At 49.8% G+C, this 27845-nt stretch overlaps 1 protein-coding gene across 1 annotated transcript; it reads right to left on the bottom strand.

Annotated features, from left to right (window-relative positions):
* Nucleotides 1-1056: 1056 nt before the first annotated feature.
* KLHDC7A (kelch domain containing 7A) lies at nt 1057-5649 on the bottom strand. The gene has a single exon (XM_090024643.1). The coding sequence runs from the start codon at nt 5345-5347 to the stop codon at nt 2693-2695; it is 2655 nt and encodes an 884-aa protein (XP_089880769.1). The 5' UTR covers nt 5348-5649; the 3' UTR covers nt 1057-2692.
* Between the last annotated feature and the right edge of the window lie 22196 nt (nt 5650-27845).

The following is a 27845-nucleotide window of genomic DNA, read 5'->3' as shown; positions in this document are numbered from 1 at the left end:
TTCAAGACTACAGCTGCTTGCAACCTGTTGCAACGGAGCCGTTTTCCATCAGCGAACACGGTTTCATTTCAGCTGAAATGTTTTGTTGGGAACATGTCGATTTTGACAGAAAAGTGTCAAAACAAATCATTTAGCCTTTCTCACGTTGGTGAAGTCAAAACACTGTATTTCACCTCGTGTTTTTATTTAGTTTTAATTCTGACTTGGGTTACGTAAAAATGTTAAAGTAATTATATTTTTCTATGCCACTTTTAATCTGGTGTCTTGACACTGTCGAAAGCAAAGAAGACTTGACGTTTCCCGACTGAACTTTTCTGGTGTCAAATTTTAATTCCACAGAAAAGTTTTAAGGGTATTTGAAATTTTAAACGTATTTCAAGGGTCACCGTTCCCTGTAGGATAGCAATGCCATTATCCAGCAGGCTGTATACAGCATGTACAACCAGGCCCAGCTTTTTTCAAAGGAACTTGGAATAAAAAGTACCTGCACTTTGGATTTTTTTCTGCTCAGATGGGCCAGATAGAGAGCCTATTGAAGTCGATGAGATTCTCTTTATGTACTGCAGCAGGCTTGGGATCAGATTTAATATCTTTAATTTTACTTTTACCTTGTCCTCCTCTTCCCTGACCGTGATACAATTTACAACTTTAATTTTTTTTCTGAAGGGCTCCCCCCACCTCCTCCTTTAACCCTTGATCCCAGTCATAATGCTGGGGAAATATTTACTTATGTTAAATGCTTTTGCCTCATGGTGCTTTCATCCAAAAGAGACACAGCCTTGTGCAATTCCCATACAGAACCGGCTCCTGTACTGATCTGAATCAGAGCTGATATGAGTGCGCACACTTGCACTGTGCATCTGCTTGACTGCTAGACATCTGTTCGCCCTGAGCTGGCTTCATCTGGCAATGTCAGATACGAAGCCGGTTGCTCCTATCAGAAACTGTTTCCAAAGACATTGTGGTTATTTTTAATTTTACAATTGGCACCCCATCCTAATGAGGCAAAGGACAGGAAAAAATACTGTAAATGGAGTTAGCAGAGTCACAAACCAGCAGGTCTAAGTTAATTTTATTTAACACCAAGTGCATGTAGTTCCCAAACATTACCAGGGGAACAGTTGCTGTAGAAGTACCCGAGAGCCACAAACAGCACCTGGCATCAAAGGGTTTTCCCAGTCCTCACAAACCTCAACATGGTTAACTTAGCTTCAAACTGCCCTGTGCGGTAAAGAAGTAGCATTACTCCCATTTCATGGCTGGGGAGACTGAGGCACACAGCAGTTAAATGATGCCTAGCCCTGACAGTAGGCTGCAGGTTTGTATGTTCCCTGGAACAATTGGTCCCCAAGCCAGTCGGAGCCTCTGAGCACTGCTGTGATATAAGCATGTTAGTCATAATAGCAACAATCATAAATAACAGAGAGGATGCTGTTTTGAGATTTCAAGGCAATGGGTGCAGGAGCTAAAGGATCCTGTGGTTGTCAGGAGATGCATTGGACCCCACTGCGGTCCTAGTTTGCACTCAGCTGTCCATGACCCATCGCGACAGAGCACAAAGCCACCCCAGCTGTACCCCCTCTGTCTTACCCTGAATACCCCTGTACTTGGAGGTCTTGCAATGGAGAAGTGTATGGGGGGGAGGGGTGGGGGGCGGGGTATATATATTGGGGTGTAACCCAAAAGGCAGAGACTGCACAGGGGAATCCAGCCCTCCTGTAAGTGCTTGGCTTCCCATGCTGAGGTTTTCCATGGAAACAACAACTTCTTGCAATTTGGTCGGAGATTTGGGGCTATTTTTGGAAGCTTCCCTTGTTTTCTAACATCTTGAAACTCATCTTGCTCTTTTAAAGCCTTGGTTCAGCAGGCCTGGAGGCTGAAGGCATCCTTGTAGTCACTTTTAGCGGACAAAGCATGGGTGTAAGCAGTGCCCGCTGCCGACTAGGGATGATGGAGCAGCGCAGGCATCTGCAGCCCCATTCAGTGTCTGCTGAGCCTGCTGATAAGAGGTCCACTTGGATGTAGCTAGGATGGGTGTTTTGGGGTGCCAGGGCCATATCCTGACCTTCCCACTCATTCTCTCAGGTCTAAAAAACCTCCAAGCAGGGAGGGGCCTCTGCATCTGCCTTCCAGATAAATAATCCTTGTTACCGACCGGTGAGAAACATCTCGTCACTGCACAGTGAGAAGTGCAGTCTTGCTGCAGAGAGTTTGCCCAATCCCAGGGGTCATGCTGGCTATTTTCTAGGAACCTGCATTTACTTTGCATCTACATTTGCCTAGGCTTGAGCATGACAAACTAAATGCACCCGCCCAGCCCCTGCTTTGGGTACGTGACCCCCATGGCAGATAGAGCGATAACAAGTGGGATGAGTTTGGTGGTCATATCGGTATGCCGTAGGCCAAATTTATCCCTTTGTCTCTTCCACTGGGAGGGATGCCGTGACCTCAGGTTGCTTTTATGTAGAGAAGGGCTTGAACTTAGGAGACGTACTTTACAGATCTGGATCCACACCAGGATCCTCTCTCTACATCTAGGACTGTATAGCCCTGGAGTTCAGGGCACACTGGGTGTGGATCAGGTCTGGGCTTTGGGCCTTCAGATTTTAGGCTCTGGAAGCTGCCTTGAATCTATGGACCACCCTTGAACAGCCTCAGCTTTAACACGGGACAACTGGAAAGAAGCGGGTTTTCAGACTCTTGTTTGCACCGTATCTCTGTCTGGCAACGTGAGGACGACAGGGAAGAGGGTCCCTTTGGGGGATGGAAACGCTTGTAACTCCTTGGCCCCGAACCGTGGTGAGATGTAGTCGGCCAGGAACCGGATGATGAACTGGCGGCTGACGCAGTAGATCAGGTTGTCGACAACGGCGCACTGGAAGCAGGCAGGGTAGGGCATGCGGTTCGTGGCACATTCGTACCACAGCTTGGCCTTGATGCCGCAGCGGTAGACGCTGATGCCCATGCTGCGGTTGAGATCAAAGCGGTAGAGGAAGCCGTCGACGGTGACCATCTCGGTGGTCCTGTCCTTGCTGCCGCTGGTGAGGCTGGCCCTCCAGCTGTCTGTCCGGCTGACGTATCTGAGCAGCATGTAGCGCAAGGTGCCTCCGGTCACGTAAATCTCCCCGTTGCACGCTGTCGCGGTGTGCGCCACGGCAAAGGTGTCGTTGGGCAGAGGGGCAGCGAAAGACCACCGGTCCTGGCGAGGGTCGTACCGCTCCACCGTGTAGAGGCATTCTCCCCCGATGGCATAGAGGTACCCGTCCAAGGCGACGAGCTTGCAGTGAGGCCTGGCTTGGTTCAGGGGGCAGATCTCCCTCCAGATATTGGTCAGGGGGTTGTAGCAGAAGACCCGGTTCGAGGGCTTCTGGTACCGTCCTATCCCTTCGCAGCCAGCCACCACGAAGACATAATTGAACATGCTGCAGAGGGCACATCCCTTGGAAACTGCCTCCTGCGGCATATGGGCCAGCGGATACCAGGCGTCGCTTTCGTCATTGTAGTAAGAGAGCCGGCTGGCGTGGAAGCTGCGTTCGTGCGTGCTGACGTCGGCCACGGTCACATACTTCCTCCCCTTCATCCTCCTCCGGAGGATCAGCTCCCGCTCCATGGCGTTCAGGCGCCCGTAGATAGATGCGTTCTTCAGGACCTGTAAGTAGTTGTCACTCATGACCTTATAAGCCGCCTCCTTGAGATGGTCTAGTTTCTGCTTCTTCGCCATGCACAGGACTTCGAAGCAGTTCCCCAAGTCCAAGCGGATGTCCACGGCGGACTCAAAGCTCAACGGGACTTGGAAGAAGTTGGCACCAGCCACAAGCTCCACTCTGGCTTCGGGGCTTGCATCCGTTTGGAGGCCGTGCATAGACTCCACCAGGGAAGCAACGGCGGTGGGCTTAGCAGGTGAAGGGCTTGAGTTTGATTTTCTGCTGGGGGGAGACGAAGCCCCAAATCCCTCCATCGGGACCTGAAGCTCAGGGTTCTCTGCAATTTGGAGGAGACTCTCTTTCCTGCTGAAGCTGCGTCCTGGCAGCTCCTGGGCACCCGGGAAGGACCCGGCTGCCTCCGATGCGTCACTGCCGCCCGGCGGCTCCGATGAGCCCTCTGCAGGGCGTCCCAGCGAGCCGAGCGGAGCGTTTGCGGGGGGCGACCCTTTGTCCTCATCCCTCCCTGCTGACCTCGGGGCTGTTTCTTGGTGCAGCCAGGTCTCAAAGTCATGCAGCTCTTCACTGATCTGGGCAGAGTTGAGGAAGGACGGGGTGCCTGGAGGAGAGTATGTGCAGGGCCTTTTCTTTGACACAGACTGGGAGGTGGACTGGACATAATAGTCATAGACCTTCCCTCGCAGGCCGGAGGCAGAGGATGTGGGCCGCCCCCGCCTGTCGTCTCCAGCCTCTTTAATATAGCTTTCCTCCACCTGTATCCTGGAGGTGGAGGAGAAAGTGTAGGAGGTGTCCGCGCTCTTGTTGCTTTGGTTTACCATTAAGCCCAAGTCTGAAGTCACGTGGAGGGTCTGGAGCCTCCCCCTGCTCAGCTGGGCCTCCGGGACCCAGGCCGAGCTGTCACTCATGTCTCCGGCTCTTGCCTCTGTCTCTGTGTCGGGGCTGGGACCCGCTGGGAGCTCGGGAGCACTGGCTGGCTGCACTGTGTTGCAGGAGCTGTGCTCGGGGCCAAGGCAAAGCTCAGATCCCGGAGAAACTAGATCCTGGCCAGGCCCACTGCTGTCCCCTTCCGAGCCGGGCAGGTTTCTGGCTGGGCCAAGCCGATTGCAACTGTTTTGCTTACCTCCCAGCTCGCCTCCCGCTGCCGGCGCCGCCTGCGCCGCACCACCTGCTCTTGCCCCTGCGCCAGCTCTTCGGCCCGCACCCGGAGCATGCCCCCCTGCCTCCGAAGCAGGTTTCCTTCCGCCCGGCTGTGATTCGGAGACCGGCTGACTCCCCTCCCTTCCCTCCTCTTCCTCCTCCCCCCTGTCTGGCAGACTATGAACTCTCCTGCCAGGTGCGCTCTGTGGTCCTGTCGTTACCTTTCCACCCAGGCACGCACTCGGTTTCGCTTTGCTGCCGCTCCGCCTCACCCCGTTGCTGCTGGCTTGCCTGCACCTGAGCTCCGGGGGCCGTTCCCTGGCATCGGCGCTTTCCGCTCCATCCTGGCCTGCGTTCGCGCTTGGGCCCGTCACGTTGGCGGTATCAGCTTTTACGCTCCCCTTCCCCTGGACGCTGGCAGTCGATCGGGACTTGTAGATTTTGTAAGCCAAAGTGAGGAGGAGCAGAGCTGCTGCAGAAAGCGCCAGCTTCCCTGCCAGCTGCATGTCTGACTGCCAGCCCTGGCTTACCTGAACCCTCTGGCTCATTTTCCCATAGCAGGCTAGGACTCAGGAATGCAAAGAATCTGATTAATGATTGCCGAGCAGGACCGAGCTCCTGGCAGAGAAGGCCTCCCTGGCGCAGCCCCCGGGAGAATTCGGGGCAAGGTGACTTTCACCTGCTGCAGGTGCAAGTGTCCAGGCGTCTAGCTGGTAGCTTGAGAGCAAAGCGTCTGCTTTCCATAATAGCTTTGCATATTTGAGCAAGGTGGGCTGGGCACAAGTGAAAACATGCAAGCCAGATGACGGTGAGCTAGTGACCTGGGGCTTGCCTTATTAGCCTGGTAAACAGAGAGGCTTAGAGGTGCAAAAAAAATAAATATATAAGGAAGTAGAAAAGCAAAGCAGGGTAAAAATAGCTGTCCCGAGCAGCCTACGGACACACTTCTCCAGCCATTTCTTGTTTTCTTTAGTTTTAAAGGTTCATTTCCAGCTTCTGGATTTCGTTGTGGCTGGTCCTATTGATATCCTAGGATGGCTGGAGGAGCCCAAGAGCAGGGCCGCCGAACCCAACATCAAACTGATTACAGGGAAGGGAGAGCAGGTCCCAGGTTTGAAGTGAGGCCTCCAGGGAACTTCAGATAAAGCCAAAAAAAAGGGGGTCTTTATGGTCACAAGCACGTCCCCTTGTTTGAGGCTTGTTGCCGACCTCTGTGTATGGAGAAGGGGCTGGAAAACAGCCCCCAGTCGCAGCGATCCCCTCCCTTGCTTTGTCCTGACGGACAGACGAAGGCTCATCTCGGCCACTGCCACGGTGAGGTCTCCAGCTTTGTCTCTGAGACCGTGGGTGAGATCGGAGGAGCGGGTACAGACTCTTCGAAGTCATGGCAGGATGCGTGGAGCCCACTGGAGAAGACGGCCCGGCTCTTTCAAAGGAGGAAGGACCGATTCACAAAGGGAGTGCCAAATGACACAACAGGCAGGGGGGTAGAGGTCAGAGTTTTAAAACAGAGGTAACCAGCTGAAAACACCCGGCAGAAATCCCTGGACACAGGACCGGCGAATCCAGGGTCCTGGGGCTTCACCCTCAAGATGCAAGGAGGGGCCGAGGAATGAACGCCGGTGGCAGCATCGCTGAGGACTTCCCCAGGGAACATCTTCCTTCTGCTGGATGGGTATGGAGCCGTCACGGGCAATGCCGGGAGGAGGCGAGCATTCAGGTTTTAGGGCTTCAGACCAGGATGGAGCAGAGGAACTGATGCAGGGAGACAGCTCCGGGGACTGAAATCCCCCATGGGGCTCCAAGGCTCTGCTGTGACTTCTATGTCTCTGGGCCGCTGATGAGCTCAAGGTGATAGAAGAGCTATTTCCATCCTCTGCTTACTCGCAGAGTAACCTTGGAGGTAGAAGCTGCAGCAAACAGCTGCCTGGCTCATCCTTTTTTCACCAACCCGGTGCGAATGAAGTGGGTTGCGACCCACCCGGATACGAGTCGTCTGGGTTCCTCTCCAGGAGCAAATGCAGGAGGAGGACCGGCTGCCTTTCTCACCCTGCAAATAGGATTGGAGGGCCGGATCCTCCGCTGCTATCAATCGATGTCGCTCCGTTATCTTTAATATGGAATTGCACCAGTTTGGGAATTGTCCCTTTGGCTTCGAAGCCACTACGCTGAAGCACGCGAGCCAAGGGTACGGCCTGCGGTGCCCTTTTCCAGATGTGGTGGTCAGCCATCCCTTCCCCACTCCCCTCTGCTTCCTCCCGCTCCGTGCTTTCCCTGGGGTGGGCTGCCCAGGTGCCGCAGGTGGAGGCAGTAGAAGTGATTTCCTTCTGGGTGCCCCGCGCCAACACCTGTTGTGAAGCCGCCCAGATGCTTGGCCACGAATCTGTTAGATTTGAGAGATCCCTGAACAAGGAGCCAGGGACAGAAGTGAATAGCATGTTATTCCCTTTTTCCTTCCTGGGGAAATTTTGGTTAGGACTGGATGAAATTTTTAGGCCGAAACTTTTTTTTTGTTTTTGTTTCGGGGGGAAAAAAATGCCTTTTTGGTCAAAGCAGCAACAAGAAAAATATCGTTTCCACATTTGCAAAAAGAAACATTTCCATGTTTCATTTCCAATCAATGTTTTGCTTCAAAATGTAGCAAGATTTTATTTTTTTTAAAAAAGGAAATACTCCTCCCCTCCTACCCCCAAATGAAACATCTCTTTTTGGGTCGCACAATATATTTTGTTGGACCCAAAACCACTTTTAGTTGCCTTTTCTTTTTAGTGGAACTAGATCATGTCAGGGCAATGGCAACAGGGCAGAGAAACCAGCTCCCACTATGACTTCCCCCAAACTCCAGCACTGCTGGTCTTAACGCCCGCAATACCCAGTGATGCAGAGCAGAGAGAGATGTCCTGAAAGTCACACACCCTTCTTGCTACAGCCCGGCTGCAAGCGGCAGGCGCTTGCGAGTCCCCGGAGCAGGAACTGCTGACTTCGGGCGAAATAAATTACTGCTTGGAAAAAAAAAAAAGAACGTGAAATAAACAAATGAAGACAGGAGCAAAATTAAAAGATAATTGGAAGGCTGTATTAGGCGGCGCCTCTGCATGTTTATATGCTCTGCCAGGCTTCTCACCCCTGTCATGTGAGGCTCCTCAATTTGCTCAGGGGAGGATAAAACAATCTAGAGTAAACACGTGCAGTGCAAACAAACAGGCCTATCTGAAATGGGATTAGCTCCTCATTTAGTCCTGAGAATACATCATCCTGGTGCGGGCTCCTGGAGGAGTCTGATCCTGCTGTTTGCTGAGTGGGACATTCATCTTCTGACGGGAGGCAGGGCTGGGGAGGAGGCTGTGTGGGTGCGTAGGTGTGTGTAGGCCTGGTAATGTAGTATGTAGGTAGCTCCTGGGGTATGATCGATAGTGCGGGTGTGTGTAGGCCTGGTGATTAGCTCATGGGGTATGATAGACAGTGCGAGTGCATGCGTGTGTTCACGCGCGCACATGTGTGTGCACATGCGCACATGCATGTAAGTCTGGTGATAGAATATGTAGCTCCTGGAGTATGATAGATACATATGTGTGTGCGCATGTAGGCCTGGTGATAGCTCCTTGGATACGGTAGTTAGTGTGTGTGCGTGTGTCTGTGTGTGTGTATGCACGTAGTTCTGGTGATAGAGTATGTAGCTTCTTGGGTATGATAGATATTAGATACGTGTGTGTGTGTGCGTGTGCACGCATGTAGGCCTGGAGATAGAGTGTAGCTCCTTGGATATGATAGATTGTGTGTGTGTGTGTGCATGTAGGCCTGGTGATGGAGTATGTAGGTCCTGCGGTACGATAGATATTAGATACGTGTGTGTGTGCATGTGTGTGTGTGGTATGTAGCTCCTGGGGTGTGATAGATACATCTGTGTGTGTTTGTGTATGTGCGTGCCTACCGATATAGTACATACATAGTTCTTACAGTGTGATAGATGCATGTGTATGTGTGCACACGTGCAAATGTGGTAATAGATGGTTTATATAGTACTAGTGCATGGTTTATTTTGAGCATTTGTGAATGTGCATCTGAAAGGTGTGAGCGTGCATCTGTCTGGTTGTGTTGGAAGCCATGCTGGGACATGGAACTGAGAAGTGTGCAACTGGCATGTTTGGCAAGGATGGAGCTGTTATGTCGCTAGAAAAGACATTACCTAAAGTCTTGGTGGGGGGAGTGTGCTACAACCAGGCCATATTTTTTATGTGAAGTTATGTTTTTGAAAATAAAAAACACTAGCTCAAGTTGTCTAAATTGGTATGATCTGAAGAACAGGCATCTGATCTACATAAGAACTGCCATTTGCTGGGTGAGACCATAGGTCCATCTTGCCCAATAATTTGTGTGACACAGAGGCAGAGAGTGGAGGCTGGAAGGGAGGTAGAACGGGGTACAACCTAAAAAAAATAATTCTAAGGAACGGAAACATACCACTCCAATTTTTTGGTTCAAAACCACGTTTCCTCTTACACATTACAGACATGTCATGTAAAAAAACAAGGCAAAAAAAGCTGAAACTGCAACGGCCAGTTCAACATGGAACAGAGCTGCTTTCAATTTTGCCGCAAGACCTGAAACAACGTCAGTCTGAAACAATTTTTAAAAAATGGGTTTAGCCAGTGAACCAAAATATCGATCCTTCTCATAGTTCCCGTGTCCGTGTCCATATGGGACGTGCTGATGATGCGTTTCTCCCCCTGTGCACCAGCATGTGTGAGTGTGCACAGCAGGTTAGCACTGCATCTGCTGTGGGCTGTGGTCAGTCTTGCTGGTGTGTGTGAAGGTTTGTGACGGTGAGTAAGCACTTGGGGTGATGTGTTTGTGGCGAGTGGACAGGGAAGATGTTTGAGGGGTGGGTTTATGAGATGTGAGCAGGCAGGTACTTAGGAGTGCGTGAGTGATTTCTGAGCTGTAAGCAGGTAGTTGTCAGGCCGTACGAGCGAACAGGTGGGAGTCGTGTAGGTGGCATCCTCCTGTTGCCAGTGTACTCTGCTGGGGCAATTATTTGCGTGCATCAGGCAGCCGGCGGGGGGTCTGCGTGTGTGTGATGTGGGCAGTGCAGTGTGTGATGTGTGTGGGAGATGAGAGCTGTGTCTGGAGACGCAAGCAGTGATTCTTTTGGAGCCTGCTTTTGTTTTTAAAAGACAATAAAATGAGCAAGTGCTTGGGAGCCAGCCCTCTGCTCCCAGTCAGAGGGGACGAATGTCAAAGCAGCAAGGAACGGAAAAACAAGGGGGCGTGGGGAACCCTGCCAGCTCGATTAGTCATTCTGCTCTGCCAAGCTAATTGCACATCAGCATTGTCAGCAGCTGGAGAGTCGAGGAGACAAGAGGTGACTCACGAGGGGTTAAATGTGGACAGCCAACTTCTCCCCGGAGCACTTAAGTTCACCAGTCGAGGCTATAAAGCTTGACACAGGACTGAGATTCAGGGATGTGAGTTCTCTGCCTTGTTCTGCCACTTGCCTGCTGCGCAAATCACTCCACCGCTCAGTGCCTCAGTATCCCCATCTATGAAATGGGTTGATAGCAGTGACCTCCCTTGTAGAGCACTTTAAAACCCACCAACCACAGTTCCATTCAAGACTTAGGAAGGATGTGATTTCTTCTCTCAGTAAGCTGGGGATGAAGACAGGCCATCAAACCCACAGCACATCTGTATTTTTCACCTGCCTGCAATGTGGTTTTCAAAAATAAAAAGCTCCCCTACTTTTCCTTTACACAATTATTCTTTAATGATGGTTTTGTTGCTCCTTGTGAAATATTGGGGTCCTTCCTTGCACAGTTTGGTGATTTTTTTATCGAAGTGCCGGCCAAAATTTGTCATGCTCGGAAACCCCCCAAATCTGTTTGGTTTTGGTCAGAGGTGGGATTTCCTCCCAGAGGAAAGTTATACGGGTGTAATCCTTCTTGCGGATGCAATTCTGTAGTATAAAAATATTTATTCTCCTGTATCTTATTTCCCTTCTCATTTGAGCATGAACTATGCTAGGATAGTTGCTGTTATATTGGTAATTATGTCCCCCCAGGTCTGTTGTGGCAGATGGGTTACAGTGCCTTGTTCTAGCTCTCTGCTAGCTAGCTTGGGTACTGCACTGGTAGCACATGGACTAGTGGAGCTATCCACTTGTGTACTTACTTCATTTCCTGGGTGGGTTTTCAGTCCTTGCTGATCATCATGCTGATCTGTGTAAATACTGCTGCTAGCACTCAATCTTGCTAGATTAAAGCTATCTCGGGGGTGTCTTTGCACGGGGTGGTGACTGCAATGATGATGTAGCCTACGCCTATGCCTCAGACCCTCATTTTGGCCAGGGTCTCCCGACACCATTGTAATATCAGTATCGTCACGTGGGATGGAGGATGCTGTCAATGTGCCAAACCTGATCCGCGTCACAGCTCTGATGCAACTGAGTTTGGCTGGTTTGGGGGTAACCTATTGCTTGCAGTCTATAAGTGGTCACTTCGACCTCCCTCCAAAAAGTGCTTGGTTGTAGGAGTTGGGGGGCCCGTTTGTCTCTAGCTGAATGCTATCAGGAACGGTCTTCCCAGAGGAGTGTCTGCTGGCAATCCTAATTGGAGGGGGGAAAATTTTAATTTCCCCTTCCCCGAAGGAATGTCTTTTCATCCTGAGATACAAAAGAGCCCAACACGCCGGCATCGGATCAACAGAGCAAGCAGCAGGCTCGCAAGATAAGCTCTTGGCTTCCCATTTGGAGGGCTGTTTGAGCAGAGATAGTTCGTGTCTTGAGCAGATCAGGAAGCTGGAAACAGATCCGGAGGTCTCGGGAGGCGGCGGGGAGGAAGGGGAGGCGGGTTGAGCTGGGGAGCGCATTGGTTCGCTCGATGGGCAAGGCCAGCTGCAATTTGTGGGGCAGGGTTTGGGTCCGGCAAGCAGGATCCACTCATGAATCATGGTCCAAATGTAGCTTTCACGGGGGGTGATTCATGGGCAGACTCCAGGCTTCCTGCGGGGCCCCTTGGGACATTAAAGCAGGTTGCTCGCGCGTGGTGCTAGTTTCTGGGACGGGGGGCATTGGTCTTCATGGCTGTTGGACGGAGTGGCACATCACCACTTTGCCCATTTGTTGGCTCTGTCCTCCAGCCTCCGAGGAGTTTTTTTTTCTTTCCTTTCTCTGTCTCAATGACACCAGAGAGTGTCTTTCTCTTCTCCCCATAAGGGTAGGGGTGATTGCACCAGCTGTTTCTACCCTCCCCTTTACCCTGTATGCGTCTCCATAGTCTACCTCTTTCTCCTGTGGGGCTGAAAGAAGGAGAGGAGCATGCAAATCTCCCAGGGTTTGTTTAAATTTAGGCCTAAACAAGGACTTAGGCATAACCTCTCACTCCTGTGACCTTTGAGGAAGTTCAGGAGCACGTTAGACCTTGACCTTGGCAACCTGAACCCAGTCGTTGCAGCTCTTCGACGTCTTCCTGAGCAGACTGCCCTGCCCTCGGCAAGCACACGGTCCGTGGCCTCAGCGAGGGCACGGCCCTGACTCTTACCAGACTGGGGTTAAATAAAACCATTAGCAGAATTGTCACCAGGATCCTGTTGGGAGCCCGAGCCAGAGTTTACATATTTACCCATGGCTTATTGAAACCTGTTTTTCTAGCTGCTGCACCGAGTGTGAGATTACAGCAAATAAACAGTCTTTGTTCCCCAGGAGAATGGGGATCTTACTTTGGAGATTCAAATGCCTCGCATGCAAAACAACCCCTGTCTTTTCCTGTTGTTCCACATGGCGAATAGGAGACCGTCAGAATAGTGATGGGGATTTGCAGGCTGTGAGCTAGCCACAGATAGAGTCGGATACCATCATAAGAGGTCAACAGAGAGTAAGTGCAAATGTGGTATATTCCCTATTAAGAAGGATTAAACCAGTATAACTTTCCGCTGGGAAGAAATCCCACCTCTGACCAAAACCAAACCGATTTGGGAGGTTTCCAAGCATGAAGAATTTTGGCCGGCTTTTTGATAAAAATTCACCAAACTGTGCAAGGAAGGACCCCAATATTTCACAAAGAGCAACAAAACCATCTTTAAAGAATAATTGTGTAGAGGAAAACTAAAGGAGCTTTTTATTTTTGAAAACCACATTGCAGAGAGGTGAAAAATGCAGATGTGCAGTGGTTTGATGGCCTGCTTTCATCCCCAGCTTACTGAGAGAAGAAATCACATCCTTCCTAAGTTTCACACTTTTTTTTGTTCCTCTCCTCCATTGGTACAATCCACGTGCACCGCACAGGAGACCTGGGTTTGATTCCCAGATGTGCACATAGCTACAGCCATCAAGGCACTGAACATCTGGACTCAGTTTGGCTTTTAGAGTCTGTCCCAATGGTTTAAAGTGGACAGAAGGTCTGGACAGCGTCCACTCGGCCATACTCCTGCCTAGGGGTATGTGTTGAAGGGCTGGGCGACCTCTCCTGCATACACCGTGATGCAGAAGGACAGATGATGGCCTACTAGATGCCATCAAGTGAGGGACCTCTCATGGTAGAGGCTCCTCGTTCCAACCAGAAGCACCAAAAAAAACCTGTTACTAGAGACCCTGCAAAAGGGAAATAGTTGGGGTAATTTTGTAGACAACGGAGGTGTGAAGTAGAGAAAAGGCCCTTAAACTGACATCGACATCAACTTTCCTACCCTGAAACTTTCAGGAGAGGCTTGCTGTGAACCCAAATCCACATCAGAACTTGAGATTTTGGTGGCTGAAATAAAAAGAAAAGAAAAGAAAAAAAAAAAGACATCAACTTGAAATGCAAATGTCGATTTAAAGTTTTTTTTTTTTTTCCCAAAATGAAACACCAGAATGCTTCCCGTTGGGTTGTTGAAATGTTTTGTTCAACCTAATGTGTTTCAGGTGTTTCTCACCATCGTTTTGACCAATCCTGGTGAAAGGAAACGTCGGAGTGTTTTGTTTCGAGAAGAGCCTTCCTCTCGCCGTATTATCCTTCCCCTTGCGTGGGTTATCTTTGGGATTCTGGCGGTGGAGAAGGCGGTTGCCCTATTGACACTTCTTCTCTTCTGTCGAGGGAAGCTAATGTAATGTAATGTAAAGGGGGCACCCTTTCATTGCAAAGTGCTGTGAGTTTTCCAGAGGGCAAAGGGTAAATGTAAGCGTTGCTCCAGTTGGGTTTAAGCACCGCGAGAATCTCGGCTGGGTCGGCTGACCTTCAGCCACGACCAGCCGCACACAGCCTCATCCTCAGAAGGAATATCTCCTCCCGCGGCACACAGGATCCCAGTCTTCGGGCATGAAAATCATCGAAAAGGAAAGCTCGAATACATGATCAAAAATGTGCAGTTTCACGGCCGAGCGGCTGTCTTCATGCTAGTTTGCATCTCCCCATGCTCTGACTAACACCTGTGCCTTCATCAAAGAGACGCTGCGTTCCCAGCCCCTTCCCCAGCAGTTCCCGTTACCCAAACCTGTCATAAACGCTAGTGAATGTTTTCAATTTCTCCTTCGCTTACTGGAACGCTTGTCAGCAAAAGCCTGGCTAATCCCATCCAGCGCTTCAAAGCTGCTGCCCCCACGCATCAAGAGATTCAGAACGTGTGCCCATGAAAGGCAGCCATCGACCCTTTGATGTCCCCCACCCTTTCAAGTTGCTGAAGCAGAGCCGTGACTTTTAATGTGGAAATGACTTCTTCCTTCTTAGCCTTTTTTTTCCCCCCCTCTCCTTCTCCGACGGTGAAATTAGCCCCTATTTTATTTCAATATGGGAGACCTATGATATTGGCAGTGTAGCAAGGGCAGGTGGAAGAGCACTCAGCAGTTGGGTAAGAGCCAGAGACAGCACTCAGAAGACATTTTAGAGATTGGTGCCTTGTCCCACTTCTGACAAGGAGAACGACTTGGCAGCGTTAAAGGCACAAAGTGTTCTTGCTATCGGGAAGTTTCTTTGGAATAGCCTTGTACCGCATGGCTCAGTTATCTGTTGGGGGACGAACAGATGGGAGTCCGGAGCGTCTTTGGCAAGACAGTTGGACCAGTTCGGCTTTCCCAATCGCCCTGTACAGATGGGAGCATCTCGGAGACATGCTGGGACATTTATGCGTGCCAACATCTTAGGCCAGGAATATGAGAGTCGCCGGTATTGCGGTACGTCGGCATTTCCATTCCCAGTCCCCGGTGAAATGAGAGGGAGAGAAAAGTGTGAAAATTAATACGAATGAGCTGGAGCAGAAGATCTAAGAGAAGGATTTAAAAGGAAAAAGATGAATTAGATGCACAACTCTTCTTGGCCTTCATTAGAAAATAGGCATTTAAAGGCCCTTTGTGCTATTTAGACTTGCTCATCGTTTTTTTTTTTTTGAACCAAAAGAAAGGGTCCATTTGGGTCAGGTTCAATTCTGATGAAGCCCCAAGTGTTTTGAGCAGCTCTAGGTGACATAGTGTGGTGGTTAGAGCAAAGCAACATCCAGGACCTATAACATCTGGGTAGACAAAGCCTTGGCTGGGATGATCTAGTGGGAGATGCTCTTACTTTGAGCAGGGGGTTGGACTAGATGTGACCTCCTGAGGTCCCTTCCCTTTAATTTTCTATGAACTTCAACCCTCCTGCTCGTCCCCTCAACTTCCTGAGACGGTATCTTGTGCCAATTAGTTGCCCGCTGCTCTTTTTCCTGTGCAACGGCTAACTGATTGCATGGCCATTCTGGCCTTGAAACCTTGGTATTTTCCTACTTTACCCACTTTGATCGGGACCATCTCTTGCTTTAAGACATTTATGTTTGCTTCCGGCAGGAAACCTAATTTTCAGATTTCCTCGTCTAAATGGAGGCATCTGGATTTTCATTTGCATGCTGGTTTCTGGGCTTCTGCAGGTCCCACCTTCAAACCATTCTCTACAACAGAAGCATCTAGACATTTCCCCTTCTTTTAATTAAAACTGAAGGTGTCGGTCAATCATATGACTCCAGCATCTGGGGCTATAAGGCCAAAGCACTGAGTATCACACAAGGCTCATGCTACAAATGTGAGCTTTATCCACATCCCTGGGCTTTATAATGCATTATAAACATGTCCACAGGTGTTTTGATACAGCCTGGCTAACTGATTCCTGGTTCCCTGCTGCTTTATTTGCAATCCCCAGTCCCAGAGTGTGATGCTTTGGTGGAAATGTTTGCAAAATTCCTCCTGGATTCTTTCCATCATTTGGATTTCTTTTGGTCTTACTATTTTTTTTTTTGCATATAACCCTCCACGCCCAGGAAGCCAGGAGCTGGGCCACTGCAATTCTCTTTAAAGAGCGTCTCCCCCACTTCACCTCTTTTAATGCAGACAAGTCTCCTGCTTATAGTTCAAGAGAAAGGCCAACTTCTGTGTAAGAGCTCCAGGGGTGGTGGTGGGAGATGTCAAGTTACTTAGAAAACCACAGGACCAGCAAAGGGCGAGGGTTGTTATGCTGCTATTTTATTTTGTATGGATGCTCATTAGATGAAAAGCCATGTGATAAACAGTCTAGTATTTATAGAGCCAGGCTGGAAACAAACTAAAAGGGGAAGCAGAAGCTGAGGAAGCATATGGATGGTGCAGAGAAAGCATGGCCTGGAGCAAGGGGTTGCACGCGGTGGCGTGCTGATCCTGTATAGGGGGTCTCTAGTTGGTACCACCGTACAAATAGCATCAGTAATTAGGCTGTTCTGAATACACATCCATGGCACACACTCACTGAATATTGCATTGAGCTCTAACTGCCTTGGCTGAGCTCCTCGGCAGCGTTGTGCCCAGCTGGGAGAAATTTTTTTAATCGTTCATTCCACCAAAAAAATAGAAATAAAAATGCCGTTTGGAGCCGACCAGACCAATTTGCGTATTTGTGCTGATTCAGTGAGTAGATCTTGCAGACCCCGACCCAACCCTTGCAGCTCTCCTCCGGCATTATAATGGATGACGATCACACACTCCCCCAGCGCTCTGAAACGTGTGCATGAGCAGAGGACCGCTCTGTGGGTCACCTCTCCGTTTTAAGTCAGGCGTAATAAAACAGATCAGCTGATCTGAGGGAGGAGGAGGGATCAGCAGAGGTCATGTCTGAAAGCTTTCCTGAAAGAAGTGGGTTGTGAATGATGTTGGTTGGGAGTTTTTCAGCAAAATGAAGTGTTTTGGGGTTTTTTTTGTTAGAAAATGTCACTTTGTTGAAATGGAAAGTTTTCAAGGGCAAGAGGCTGTTTTAATGAATCTTTTATCGGGATTTTTTTTAGACCCATGATACAATTTCTGGTAAAAAGCAGAGAGAGATCCACTCTGCGTTAGTTAGGGATCTTGATTGGGATGCAGAGAGAGATCAACTCCGGGATAGTTAGGGATCTTGATTGGGATGCAGAGAGAGATCAACTCCGGGATAGTTAGAGATTGTGGTTGGGATGCAGAGAGAGATCGACTCCGGGATAGTTAGAGATTGTGGTTGGGATGCAGAGAGAGATCGACTCCGGGATAGTTAGGGATCTTGGTTGGGATGCAGAGGAAGATCGACTCCGGGATAGTTAGGGATTGTGGTTGGGATGCAGAGAGAGATCGACTCCGGGATAGTTAGGGATCTTGGTTGGGATGCAGAGAAAGATCGACTCCGGGATAGTTAGGGATCTTGGTTGTGATGTAAGCCCAAGGGCCTGCTCTGATTCAGGACAGCGCCCTATAAGCTATTCATTGTGGTCTTCTCTTTGCAAACATGTCAAAAGCCTCAGTTTTGCCCTCATGAGATCTCAGAAATGTTTATAGGACTGAGACATGAGCTGTCCCTTAGCTCTAATGATGAGGGTGGCCTGGAGAGAGGGGAGGTAGGCTGTTTGAGAAGTGGAGAGCGAGGAGCTGGAAGAAATGGGGAGGAGGGCGGAGGAAGACTCTCAGGGTGCAGAATAGACGTGTGTGAACAGGTATTCCTGATCTGAAAAGGCTGAGCTTGGATTGGGATGATGCTTCCCATGTCAGGAGTAGATCCCCATTTTGTAGCTCAAGTCCCCCTGTGTTGGATGGATTCACACCCAGCTCCTGGATCCAAATTCCTTTGAACACGGAGTAAGTGCGGACATGGTACTCTGAGGCCTGCCCTAAGATAGCTCCTAATGACCTGCTCGGGGCTCATCTTCCTACCAGGAGGCTCTTGCTACCAGACTGGGTTGCAGCTGGCATCGCACTTGTACAGACACATATTTTGGGACTCCGCTAATTGGCTCAGCCTGCTTGTGGGGTCCGGTCACCAGTTGGCAGACGCAACCCCCCGGGTTTTTTTTCCAGATCTTGCTATTGTGTTTTTTTAATCCATGCACAGACCTGAATAAAGGGCTCCTCACACTTGTGATTTGAGAACTATGAATTATGCATAAAATTGTTAGTGGCCCCATGAACTCAGTGAGGCATTAACTGTGCTTGGTAATTACATGGTGGAAGCTGAAAGAAAAAGCAAGAGAACTGAAAAACAAAGACCCCTGTCACAAAATCACTGCACAGCTCAGTACACTTCTGAACAAACAGGTTAGCTCTTGTAGATCAGGACTGAGATGCATTGACAGAGCCAAGGTGCAATGGGGGAGGCAGAAGTGTGGGGGGGTTCAGGCTCCTCAGGTGAGCTGCCCAGTGGTGCAGGGCTGGACTAGCAGCTGTGACCTGAGACAGGATAATCCCCTACAGCCCATATTGTCAGAAATCTCCATGCCTCCTGGGTGCCCGCTGCGACATGGTGGACCCCCATCTCCATCTGGTCAGTGGGTGCTCAGCTGTGCACCCGAAAGTCCACCCTGCCACGTTTCAAGTCTAGAACCCAAAAGCTGATGGGTATTTTTTGGCTTTCCCTACTTCTAGGCCAGGCCCCATAGTTTTTACATCGTTTCTAGCTTCTTACTCAGGCAAGCTCTCAAGAGACCTCCATATACCTACAGCATAGCCCTGAATATACCTGCTAGATAAATGTTTGACCCTGTGTGACATGAGCTTCCCAGACCCTACAGCTTGGAGTTTTTTGATCTCAACACCACTTTGAAGATAGCCCCTAGGGATTGGGGGGAGTCGGGAGGTTTTCAAGACCTGGGTAGACAAAGTCTGATCTGGGATGGTCTTGTTGGGCAGGTCCTGCCTTGAACAGGGGGTTGGACTAGATGCAATGACCGAATACGGAGCAATGGGCTCACACTGCAGCAAGGGAAGTTTAGGTTGGGTATTAGGAAGAATTTTATTACTGGGAGGGTAGTAAAGCACTGGAACAGGTTACCCAGATTGGTGGTGGAGTCTCCATCCTTGGAGGTTTTCAAGACCTGGGTAGACAAAGCCTGATCTGAGATGGTCTTGTTGGGTTGGTCCTGCCTTGAACAGGGGGTTGGACTAGATGCGACTTTCTGAGGTCCCTCCCAACCTCATTGTCTCTGATTCTGTGATAGTTGAGAGCAGCAAGATAAAGCAACAGCAGGCCAGGACTTTACCTTGAGCAAAGACAGCAGGATGCTGGGTAGGCCAGTGGGAGGAGCGCCCTATTCTACCAGGGTCGCTCGAGCAGTGACAGCGCTTTGCATGTTGCAAAGCTCTTCTCAAAATGTCTGTGGTCCTCACCCTTGCAAAGCAAATGCACGAACACTATTTTTTGTATTATTATCGAGGCTTCTGTGCCTGGGTGCTTCTCACCTCCTGTGCTTTGTGTCCAGATCTGAAAGGTACCAGCCGGTTATTTCTCCTGTTTTAAAAGCAGAGGGGCTGGGGACCTTGCTCCAGGCCAGGCAGGGAGTCAGCTGCAGAGTGGGGGTTAAACCTCAGGGGTCTCTGCCTCCAGGTCTCTCCTTGGCACAAGAGGCCTTGTGTTTCTAGGGCTCCCAGCCCCTCCCTTCTGTGGGCACTGGATTCAAAAGAACGGGGCAAGGGGCCAGATACTCCCCTGGTGAGAATGGGTGTGTAGTTTCCTGATGTAAATCAGCATACCTCCACTGAAGTGCACATTCATGGAAGCTGTGGCCATTCATACTGACTGAGCAGGTGAGGACTGACGCAGGAGAGTGAGCTACCGAGGGAAGTGATGGGCATTAACGGAACGGGGATGTCCCGAAAGAGGAGGAGATCTCGCTGCAGCAGAGAGAGGCCATCTCCGAGCAGGGCGGGGAGTCGGTGGACAAGTGTAAAACCAACCTGTGATCCATAGAGAAGCTTGATTGCACCAATTCAAAGCCTGATCTCGTTCCCGGAGTCCCGTGAATGGCTTGCATTTGGTCGGGAGGGGCCAGACCATGGAAAAAAACTCGAGAGCCATTAGATGTTCTAGCACGGCGCCGCAGTTCTGCACCGTGACCTTGCGCCCTTGGGTGAGGACCTGTGAAAAAGCAGGAAGAAAAGGATGAGGAACCACGTTCCTGAAGACCTGATCTTAATTTTTCACTTTTGCCTTGAAATTATGGCTTGGACATACGCCAAGGCTTAGAGTGGTTATTCACGTCCTCTCTCTGCGTTCATTATATGCGACTAGGAAGGGTCAGGCAGGTGAAAGACAGTGAAGTGCAGTAGAGGATCATTAGCAAACTCTAAGAGATGTCATGACCCAAACCTAATCTCTCCGTGGCCTCGATCCAGCTCTTGGAAGGACTCCACTGACTCCAAAGCCTGATACTACTGGTGCTTTTTCTTGGGGGGTAGAGCATAGAGGACCCAAACAGGGACTGCAACTCCTTTGTGCCAGGTGCTGGGCACACAGATATTGAAAAGGAGGGTCCCGGCTACACAAGAAGTTCACATAATGCAAGAGCTGGCTGGTAGGAACAGTGCAGGCAGCGGGAGAAGTGCAAGGTAAGAGTGAGATGCTTATTAGGGAATTAAACAGTGATCCCAGCGTGCCTACCGCCCGAGCTATTATCATGTGTTTTGCAGGCACAGAGGGAGAGGAGAGGTGTTTTTTCCCTGCTGAGCCCTGCATCACCAGGTTCTGGCGTACGTGCGCACACACACATGCACATGCACACACCAGTTTTAAATAAAACAATTGCCTCTATTGATGCCATCTACTCAACCGATCCAGTTGGGGACGATGTACAAGGAATTGCAAGAACTGAATGAAAACCAAGAGGAGGGAATTAATTGTGTGTGCAAGTGCGTTTTTGTGTGTTCCTTTCCATCTCTGCTCCCTCTCTCCTTTCTGTCTTCCATGTTCACTCACTTGTTCTTCTTTTTCCTATCTCCTTTCCTTCTTCCCTTCTTTCTTGCCCCCGGGAAGGTGAAGCTGTACACCGTCTTGTGCACAATGCTGTACAAAGCTGTACAATGTCCGTGGCCCTCCTCACCCTTGCAAAGCAGATGCACGAACACTTCCCGGTCGCTGCACCGGGGTACAAGATGCTGAACAAAATGGGAAAAAAGGAAGGGCTAGTAGGTGGTGAGAGGATCGAGAATGTCTTCGATAGCTGGGATAGCTCCACCTTGAGTCAATGCTGTCCCATCTCCTGGGAGCAGGTGAACAGGGCATGGGGGAAGCTGGGCTCCACCTGCTCCACTCCCCCGTGCAATCCAGAGGCAGGCAGGGCAGCAACTCGGAGACAGACCTGACCATTAAACTACCCAGCTGGGGTGCAGAGAGCTGCGTGGAGCTCAGCACGGGCGAGCACCTTAGGAGAAGAAAACTGCAGACTGAACTGGAAACTTCCTGGCGGGGCAGCAGTTAGCAAATGGACTATCTGCTCTGTGCGGTCTTACAGGTATCGGTGGCCAGGCGACTGCAGGACCCTGGGGAAGCTGCTCCGATGGGACAGGTAGATGAGCAGAGAGTGGGTGTGCCTGCCTCCCCTTGGAGAGGGGCATCTGGGGGGGCTGAGCAGAGGCAGCATGGATCAGGCCACGGAGAAAGAGATCTGTGGCAGGAAGGGGTTGCAGTTGGTGGATCTTAAGTGATGCATCGGAGATAAGAGTGAAAGGTGGAATTACTTTTGGTGGGTTTTTCCCCCCAGAAGAGTTTAGGGGCATTAGGCACTCAGTGAAAAGTCAGTGGGAGTTGGGTGCCTGATTTGTCAGGCTATGAATCCTACCCCCAGGGTGTAGCTGGGACGCATAGGGGGAACCGAGGGCGTTCATTGTCTGCTGTAGCACAACTAAGTCCAATCCAAGCTGTTTTGCTTGGGCCATTTTTGCTCTTGCCCATTGCCCTTCCCTCTTCTTCTGGAAGCAGGGGAGAACACAGAGCTAAATAACAGGAGTCATAAAAGCAGAAAGCTTCCCGGAGGAGCAGAAAGGCAGCTTTCGGGACCAGAATCCATCGGGTCCAGCCATGTCCTGCTCCAGCCTGGTGCCCTCTGCCCCTGCATCGTCACGTCTCCCAGGCCGGTGACATCTCGGCACTTGTGATTCTAATTGAATCTAATTGTCTCCTCAAAGTTTCACTAAAACCTTCTCAAAGTCCCCTGGAATTAGGGAACATTGATAACACTGCTCCTTCGGGTTTTCATCCCGCGTCCTCCCGAAGAACTGTGATTAATTTTTTACAAGCTAATCATATCTCTTAGGCAGATTGTCAGCAGAGGATCTGTCATCTCTCATCAATAATGAAACAAGCTGAACAGCTTCTTACCCCTGCAGCCTCCTGCATTATTCACCGCCAGGTCTTCAAACAAAGCAGGGGGGGAAAAGGCACGGTGTTTTAATTGATGTCCTTTGTAATTATCCACAGAAAGTTGGGACGGGGAGGGGAGGGGACGGGGGTTGCAATGCTGATTTATGATCTGTAGTAGCACATCTGTCCCTTAATTCCTAGACTCTCCCTTTTTTCTATCCCTCTCTTCCACCTTCTCTCGCTTTTGCTCTTGTTTCTGTGTGTTCCCTTCCATCTCCATTCTGCCTCTCTCTTTTCTTTCTTCTGCGCTCTCACTTTTTCTTCTGTCTCCTTTCCTTCTTCCCCCGGGAAAGCACAGCTGCACACCCTCTTCTGCACACGCGGTTCCTGGTTGCTGCATTGGGGCTCATCCAAAATGCATCCACTGCCTGCCCTTGTGTTGCTCGCCGCAGGTCTGCCCTCCTCATGAATTCAGGGTGGCTCCTCTTGATGCGGTAATGAAGATGTTCGGAGCTGAAGAAGTCATCACGCGATCGCTAAATGGGACCGTGGCATCTTCGGGGATTGCGTTGCTTCTCCGGGGAAGGCGAAGCCGCTGGCTCGCTGCCTGGCCAGGCAGGGGTGTCACACACAGCAGAGCAATTACAGAGAGCAAGGTGCATCGTGTCGAGGGCTGCCAGCCAGATGCTGAGCCCCAGGCTCAAGCGGGGGGCAGTGAAGGAGTTTACCATGCCCCTTTTCTTAAAGGACTGCAGTGGTTTGCAGGGATTTGCCGAGACAGGGTTGGACCACCCCGTGGAGAATTAATTCCTTCAACAGGTCGTACCAGCCTCTGCTCTCCGAATGAAGCAGGCCACCTAAACCGATGCCAGTCGACAGGGCCTCTTAGGAGAACCGGGGGGAAGGAGCCATCCCTCCTATCCTCCGGCTTGGCCAATGTGAGCTGTGCCCAGGTCTTTTGTCTTGCACTGAAGCAAGGTTTGGCCCATATCAGAGGATGCTCCATGGAAGAAAGGAAGCAGCTTAAAGAAAGTGCTTGAAACCGTGCATAGGCCAGCAGCCCGTGGCTGCTTTGTAAGCTGATTTTGCCCCTTTCTCCCAGGCATTAGCCGTGTACAGGCTAGGGACAGACATTATGCATAAACCAGTTGGAGTGATCAGAAACGGGTTTAAACCTGTAACAGAACAGATGTTCAGTGCACAGAAACCAGTTTGAAACTGGTTCGAGAGAAACCTGGTTGAAAGTAGTATCAGACTTCACTGATTCGGGTCAAACCGGTGTATGCAATGTTTGTCCCAGACCACGAAGGTGATACTTAGCTGTGACTAGCACGAGATAGATAGAGACTGGAGTCGAGTATGTGAAAGGCATGGCGCTCATGGGCAGCTGGCTGGGGGCAAAGCACGTGTCGTAGTTGAAATGAAACAACTTTTAATGAGAGTTGCACAGGACTGGCCGGAGGCCCGTTGGCAGCATGCTCCGTACACAGCGTTTCAACCCCCGTGGACAGACACCATGGCCGGAAACCAAGAGCCTCTGCTTGCTTTGGGGTGGAAGCAAGATCAGCTCATATATGCCCAGTAGCCTGGTATTGCCTTCTCCGTGTGGCAGCCAGAGTCCCGGTCCTATGCTCTGTATGGCCTTTCTTTGCAGGGCTAGTCCAAACCTGGGACAAATGGGCAGTTGTCCAGGGTGGCAGAGGTGTAAGGGAGACATTTCTAGCACTTTTAGTGATTGGTGACTGCTGGGGGATCACTGCATTTAGCTGTGGAAAAAGGATTGTAAAGATCCAGTGTCCAGCCTGGTCGAACTGCACAAAAGCATGCAGCCCTGGTACCTGAGCACAGAGGTGTCTTGAACATCCCCTGAGTGCTATCGGATGCACAGTAATAGCCCGGTGAAATGTGCTTCTTATGTGGCATGACCTACCTCACACACACACCTATGGACACTCCAGCCAAATCATGGGGCTTGCACCAGGGAAAGAGTTAACTTTCATGAGTACATGTCTCCATCCATAAAAAGGGTGGCTTTGAGACACAGATATAGATCGTTGTGCCACCCAACTTATCAATCATCCTCTGGCAGCATCTCCAGCAGATCTGCGTGTCACGTTGCCTTGTTACTGAGATGGCGAGATTAAACTCCATCTCCGAGGTCGCGCCAATGAAGCGGAGACAGCGATGGTGCCACTGTGTCTTTAATGCTCTTCATTTCCATGGTTCCAGGCTAAAACGCCACATTTGCATTTAAATGGAGGTTTGGGAGTCTGTAAATCTCCATTTTCTTAGTGAGTGGGCATAATGGTGGTTTAATCATGTTTAGATGAACCCCCCAGAGCACAACTCCGGAAAAAGGTTGGTGCATCTTTAATCCAGCAAAGAGGGTGAGTGATATCCAACTCATTGAGGGTGCAGGGCTCGTCTCCTACTTTTTCAGGTTCGCTTTTTCAGGCCTGGTGTAAGCAAATGGTGAAATCGCGAGGAATGGGTCTGTGATGAGGCTGTGGACTGGGTTCAAGTCCTGACGAGCCACGTGACCTTGGGCGCCCCGTATTCCAAGCACCATCTGCAAAATGGGGACACTAATACTTTCTTTGTCTTTTAATTGGGATTGCAAATATTTGGGGGCAGCAGTTGTCCCTTCCTCACGATCTGATCGGGGGTCCCTTGTTGAGTCGGTGTCTCGGCCATTGGCTGGAGGGCAGAGTTGAGGTAGCAATGGTCCTGCTAAAAGAAACCCAGGGGTCAGGAGGGTAGCAGGTTTTGGGGGATCTCTGGATGGATTCCTGCACCCCACAGGAGGATGCAGAGGTGGAACTGGATTTTTCCCCCATGACCTGGTGGGACTTCCTGGCAGAAAGGCAAGTCTCGTCCACTTTCCAGCTGGATATGGTGGGGCGTCCCGCACCCCAGCCAGTGCAGCAAGGTGCAAAGGGAAATTGAGCAAAGGTGCAGAGCCCAGCTGTATATTTAAGTGGAATTTATATAGCAAACACCATCTATAGTATGGGATCCATAAGACACAGCTGGCATGTACCAGGGGTATGTGGTCAGAGCCTCGGGGAAGTAGCAGTGCAGTCTTTGCTCCTCAGGGAGGGCAGATGAACTAGTTGGGTGTCTGTCATGGATTTTCGGGGGGTGCAATGCCTCCACATTTTTCATGGCCCTGGGAGTATCTCTTTCATGTGCTGAGCCGTTGGCTTAGCTTTTGCAGTGAGGTGCTCCATGGCTCAGAGGCTCTCCAGGAAGTCCATGTGAGTCTGGACCCAGCTTTGCCATCATGAGGCAGCCTGGAGTGAAATGTCTGCAGGTGATATAGGGTTGTCGGTTGTAGCCGTGTTGGTCTAAGGATACAGGCAGACAAGGTTCTTTGGGCAGATTTGACATCTTTTATTAGACCAACTAAACGGAGAAAAATTGGTTCTTTGCAATTTTGCAAAAGTGTTCTTGTTTGGGCATTTGCGCCCAAAAGCTTGCAAAGAACCATTTTTCCAACGTTTAGTTGGTCTGATAAAAAACATCACATCAACCCAAAGAACCTGGTCTGCCTAGGGTTGATATAGAAAAGCAACGTAGTTCTGTGTTTGTCTGGGCAGACCCCACTTTTCCCCAGACCTCCTTGCCTTTCATTTCCTCCTCTCTGTCAGCCAGGTCTCTTGGCTTCCCTTTCGGATGGGCAAAGAATATCCTAACGTCACCCGTCCTTCTTGTTTCTTGCAGTGGTTCTGCCTGCCTTGCCTGCTAGTTGTTAAAAGTTAATAGCCAGTCATTGGTCTTCCGTTGTCTCTCCCGGGCAACCCATTCATATGAGAGCGGCTGTCCTAGTTCATTCATAATAATGCAGACAGGTTATTTCCCTTGTCCCAGGGGAATAATTAACTCCTTCACACCCCATGGCAATACAAAGAGAGTGAATAGAGTGAGTTGCACATGAAAGCAGCATAAAAAGTCTTTATTTTACATACCAGCAGGCTCTCCCCGTGCCAGAGGAAGGGTGTTTGTGCCTGAAAGCTGGTAAAGAACAATTTTCCCAACTATTTAGTTGGTCTAATAAAAGATAGCACATTTACCCAAAGAGCCTTGTCTGCCCATGTCCTTAGACCAATATGACTATAACCAACACCCGCATACTAATTCTTGTGTTTTCTATAGTCCTCCTGCAGATTTTTCCTTTTAGACCAGGCTCTGTTTGAGGTTCTCACTTTTAACCATTAACAAAAAATGTTAGGCTCATCCAACCAGATTATTACAGTTACAACTGGTTGAATGTTTTTATTGGAATTTGTTAAATCAAAATTTGGCTTTTATTTTTGACCAGAAACCTCTCCTGAAGGCCCTTCTATTTTTCAGAATTTCTACTTGTAGTTGAAATGGATGAATCCCAGTGTTGAAAATCTGGGATTTTGGCTCCCCCCTACACTTTTTCCTCTTTTTCTTGTCACTTTGAAAGCAGTAGAATGAAAGACATCTGGGGAACTGCTTTTCTCCATCTTTTCTTTCTTTCTTTTTTCCTTTTTCGTTTCTGCTTTATCATCTTTTGTAACCCTCCGGTTGAAAAAGTTCCATCGGCGCCGGGAAAACGAGGGGTTTCCAAACTGAGAAACGTTTCCAGTGGTACATCTGTCTGGGCCCTTAGAGTGACCAAAGGAGAAGTGATGTTGCTTTCCTGTAACTTTTCTCAGGCGGAAGCAGTGTTAAAAAGTGGCAGAGCCGAACTTGAGAAGCAAAAACAGGCACTGAGCGTTTGCTTCGGAAATTCCAAATATAAAAATCAATAAAATGGAATTTGGTAGGAAGCGGGGGGAAAAATGTTTCTTTTTTTTTTTCTTTTTTTTTAACATTGTGTCATGGAAATGTCGGACTTTTAACAAAATAGTTTCCCCACCGTTTGGCCCCGTGCAAGGGGGAGGAACAAGGTGAACTTGATTCAGAAGCAACTGGCACGCAAGAAGTGTCCCTGCTTCTAAGACTGACTGAGATTTTCAAAAGGGTCTTTGGGGTTTGCATGAGGAATAAGTACCTGATCCCCTTAAATCCCAGCTGCATTTCATAAAAAATCTTATTCTCATGGAATTTGCAGAACAAATTAAGAGACCTGAAAGGTTTCACTGGTTTCAAGAAGCCTCTGAACTGCGGAGTGTTTATTCAGCTCCTTTGTGTTTGACAATCGCCGTTGAGGTGTCAGCAGTGGAAAGCAGTAGGGAGCGATTATGAATAATAAGAATAATAATAATTAATAGCAATGCTTAGCATTTGTGCGAGGCTTTATCTTTTTTAAAGTGCTGCACAAACACAGCTAAGCCCGCGGGATTAATGACTCCCGGGGATAACAGTCGTGCATGGGGTTTGGGTTTGCGCACTTGCTGCAGAGCTGCTAATCGCGGGATTGATCCTGCCCAGCACGGGTGCTGCGTGCCAGGGGGAGACTGAGACGTGTCGAACGAGACTGGGAATGGCAGCTTGCGTGAACTGACATCCTGCCCTGCCACCT

The sequence above is a fragment of the Crocodylus siamensis genome, chromosome 12, assembly GCF_052110815.1.
Source record: "Crocodylus siamensis isolate JL-2025a chromosome 12, ASM5211081v1, whole genome shotgun sequence".
In the NCBI taxonomy this organism is placed as follows: Eukaryota; Metazoa; Chordata; order Crocodylia; family Crocodylidae; genus Crocodylus; species Crocodylus siamensis.
Note: the sequence above shows the minus strand (reverse complement) of the source record. Positions and strands in the feature narration are given on the sequence as shown.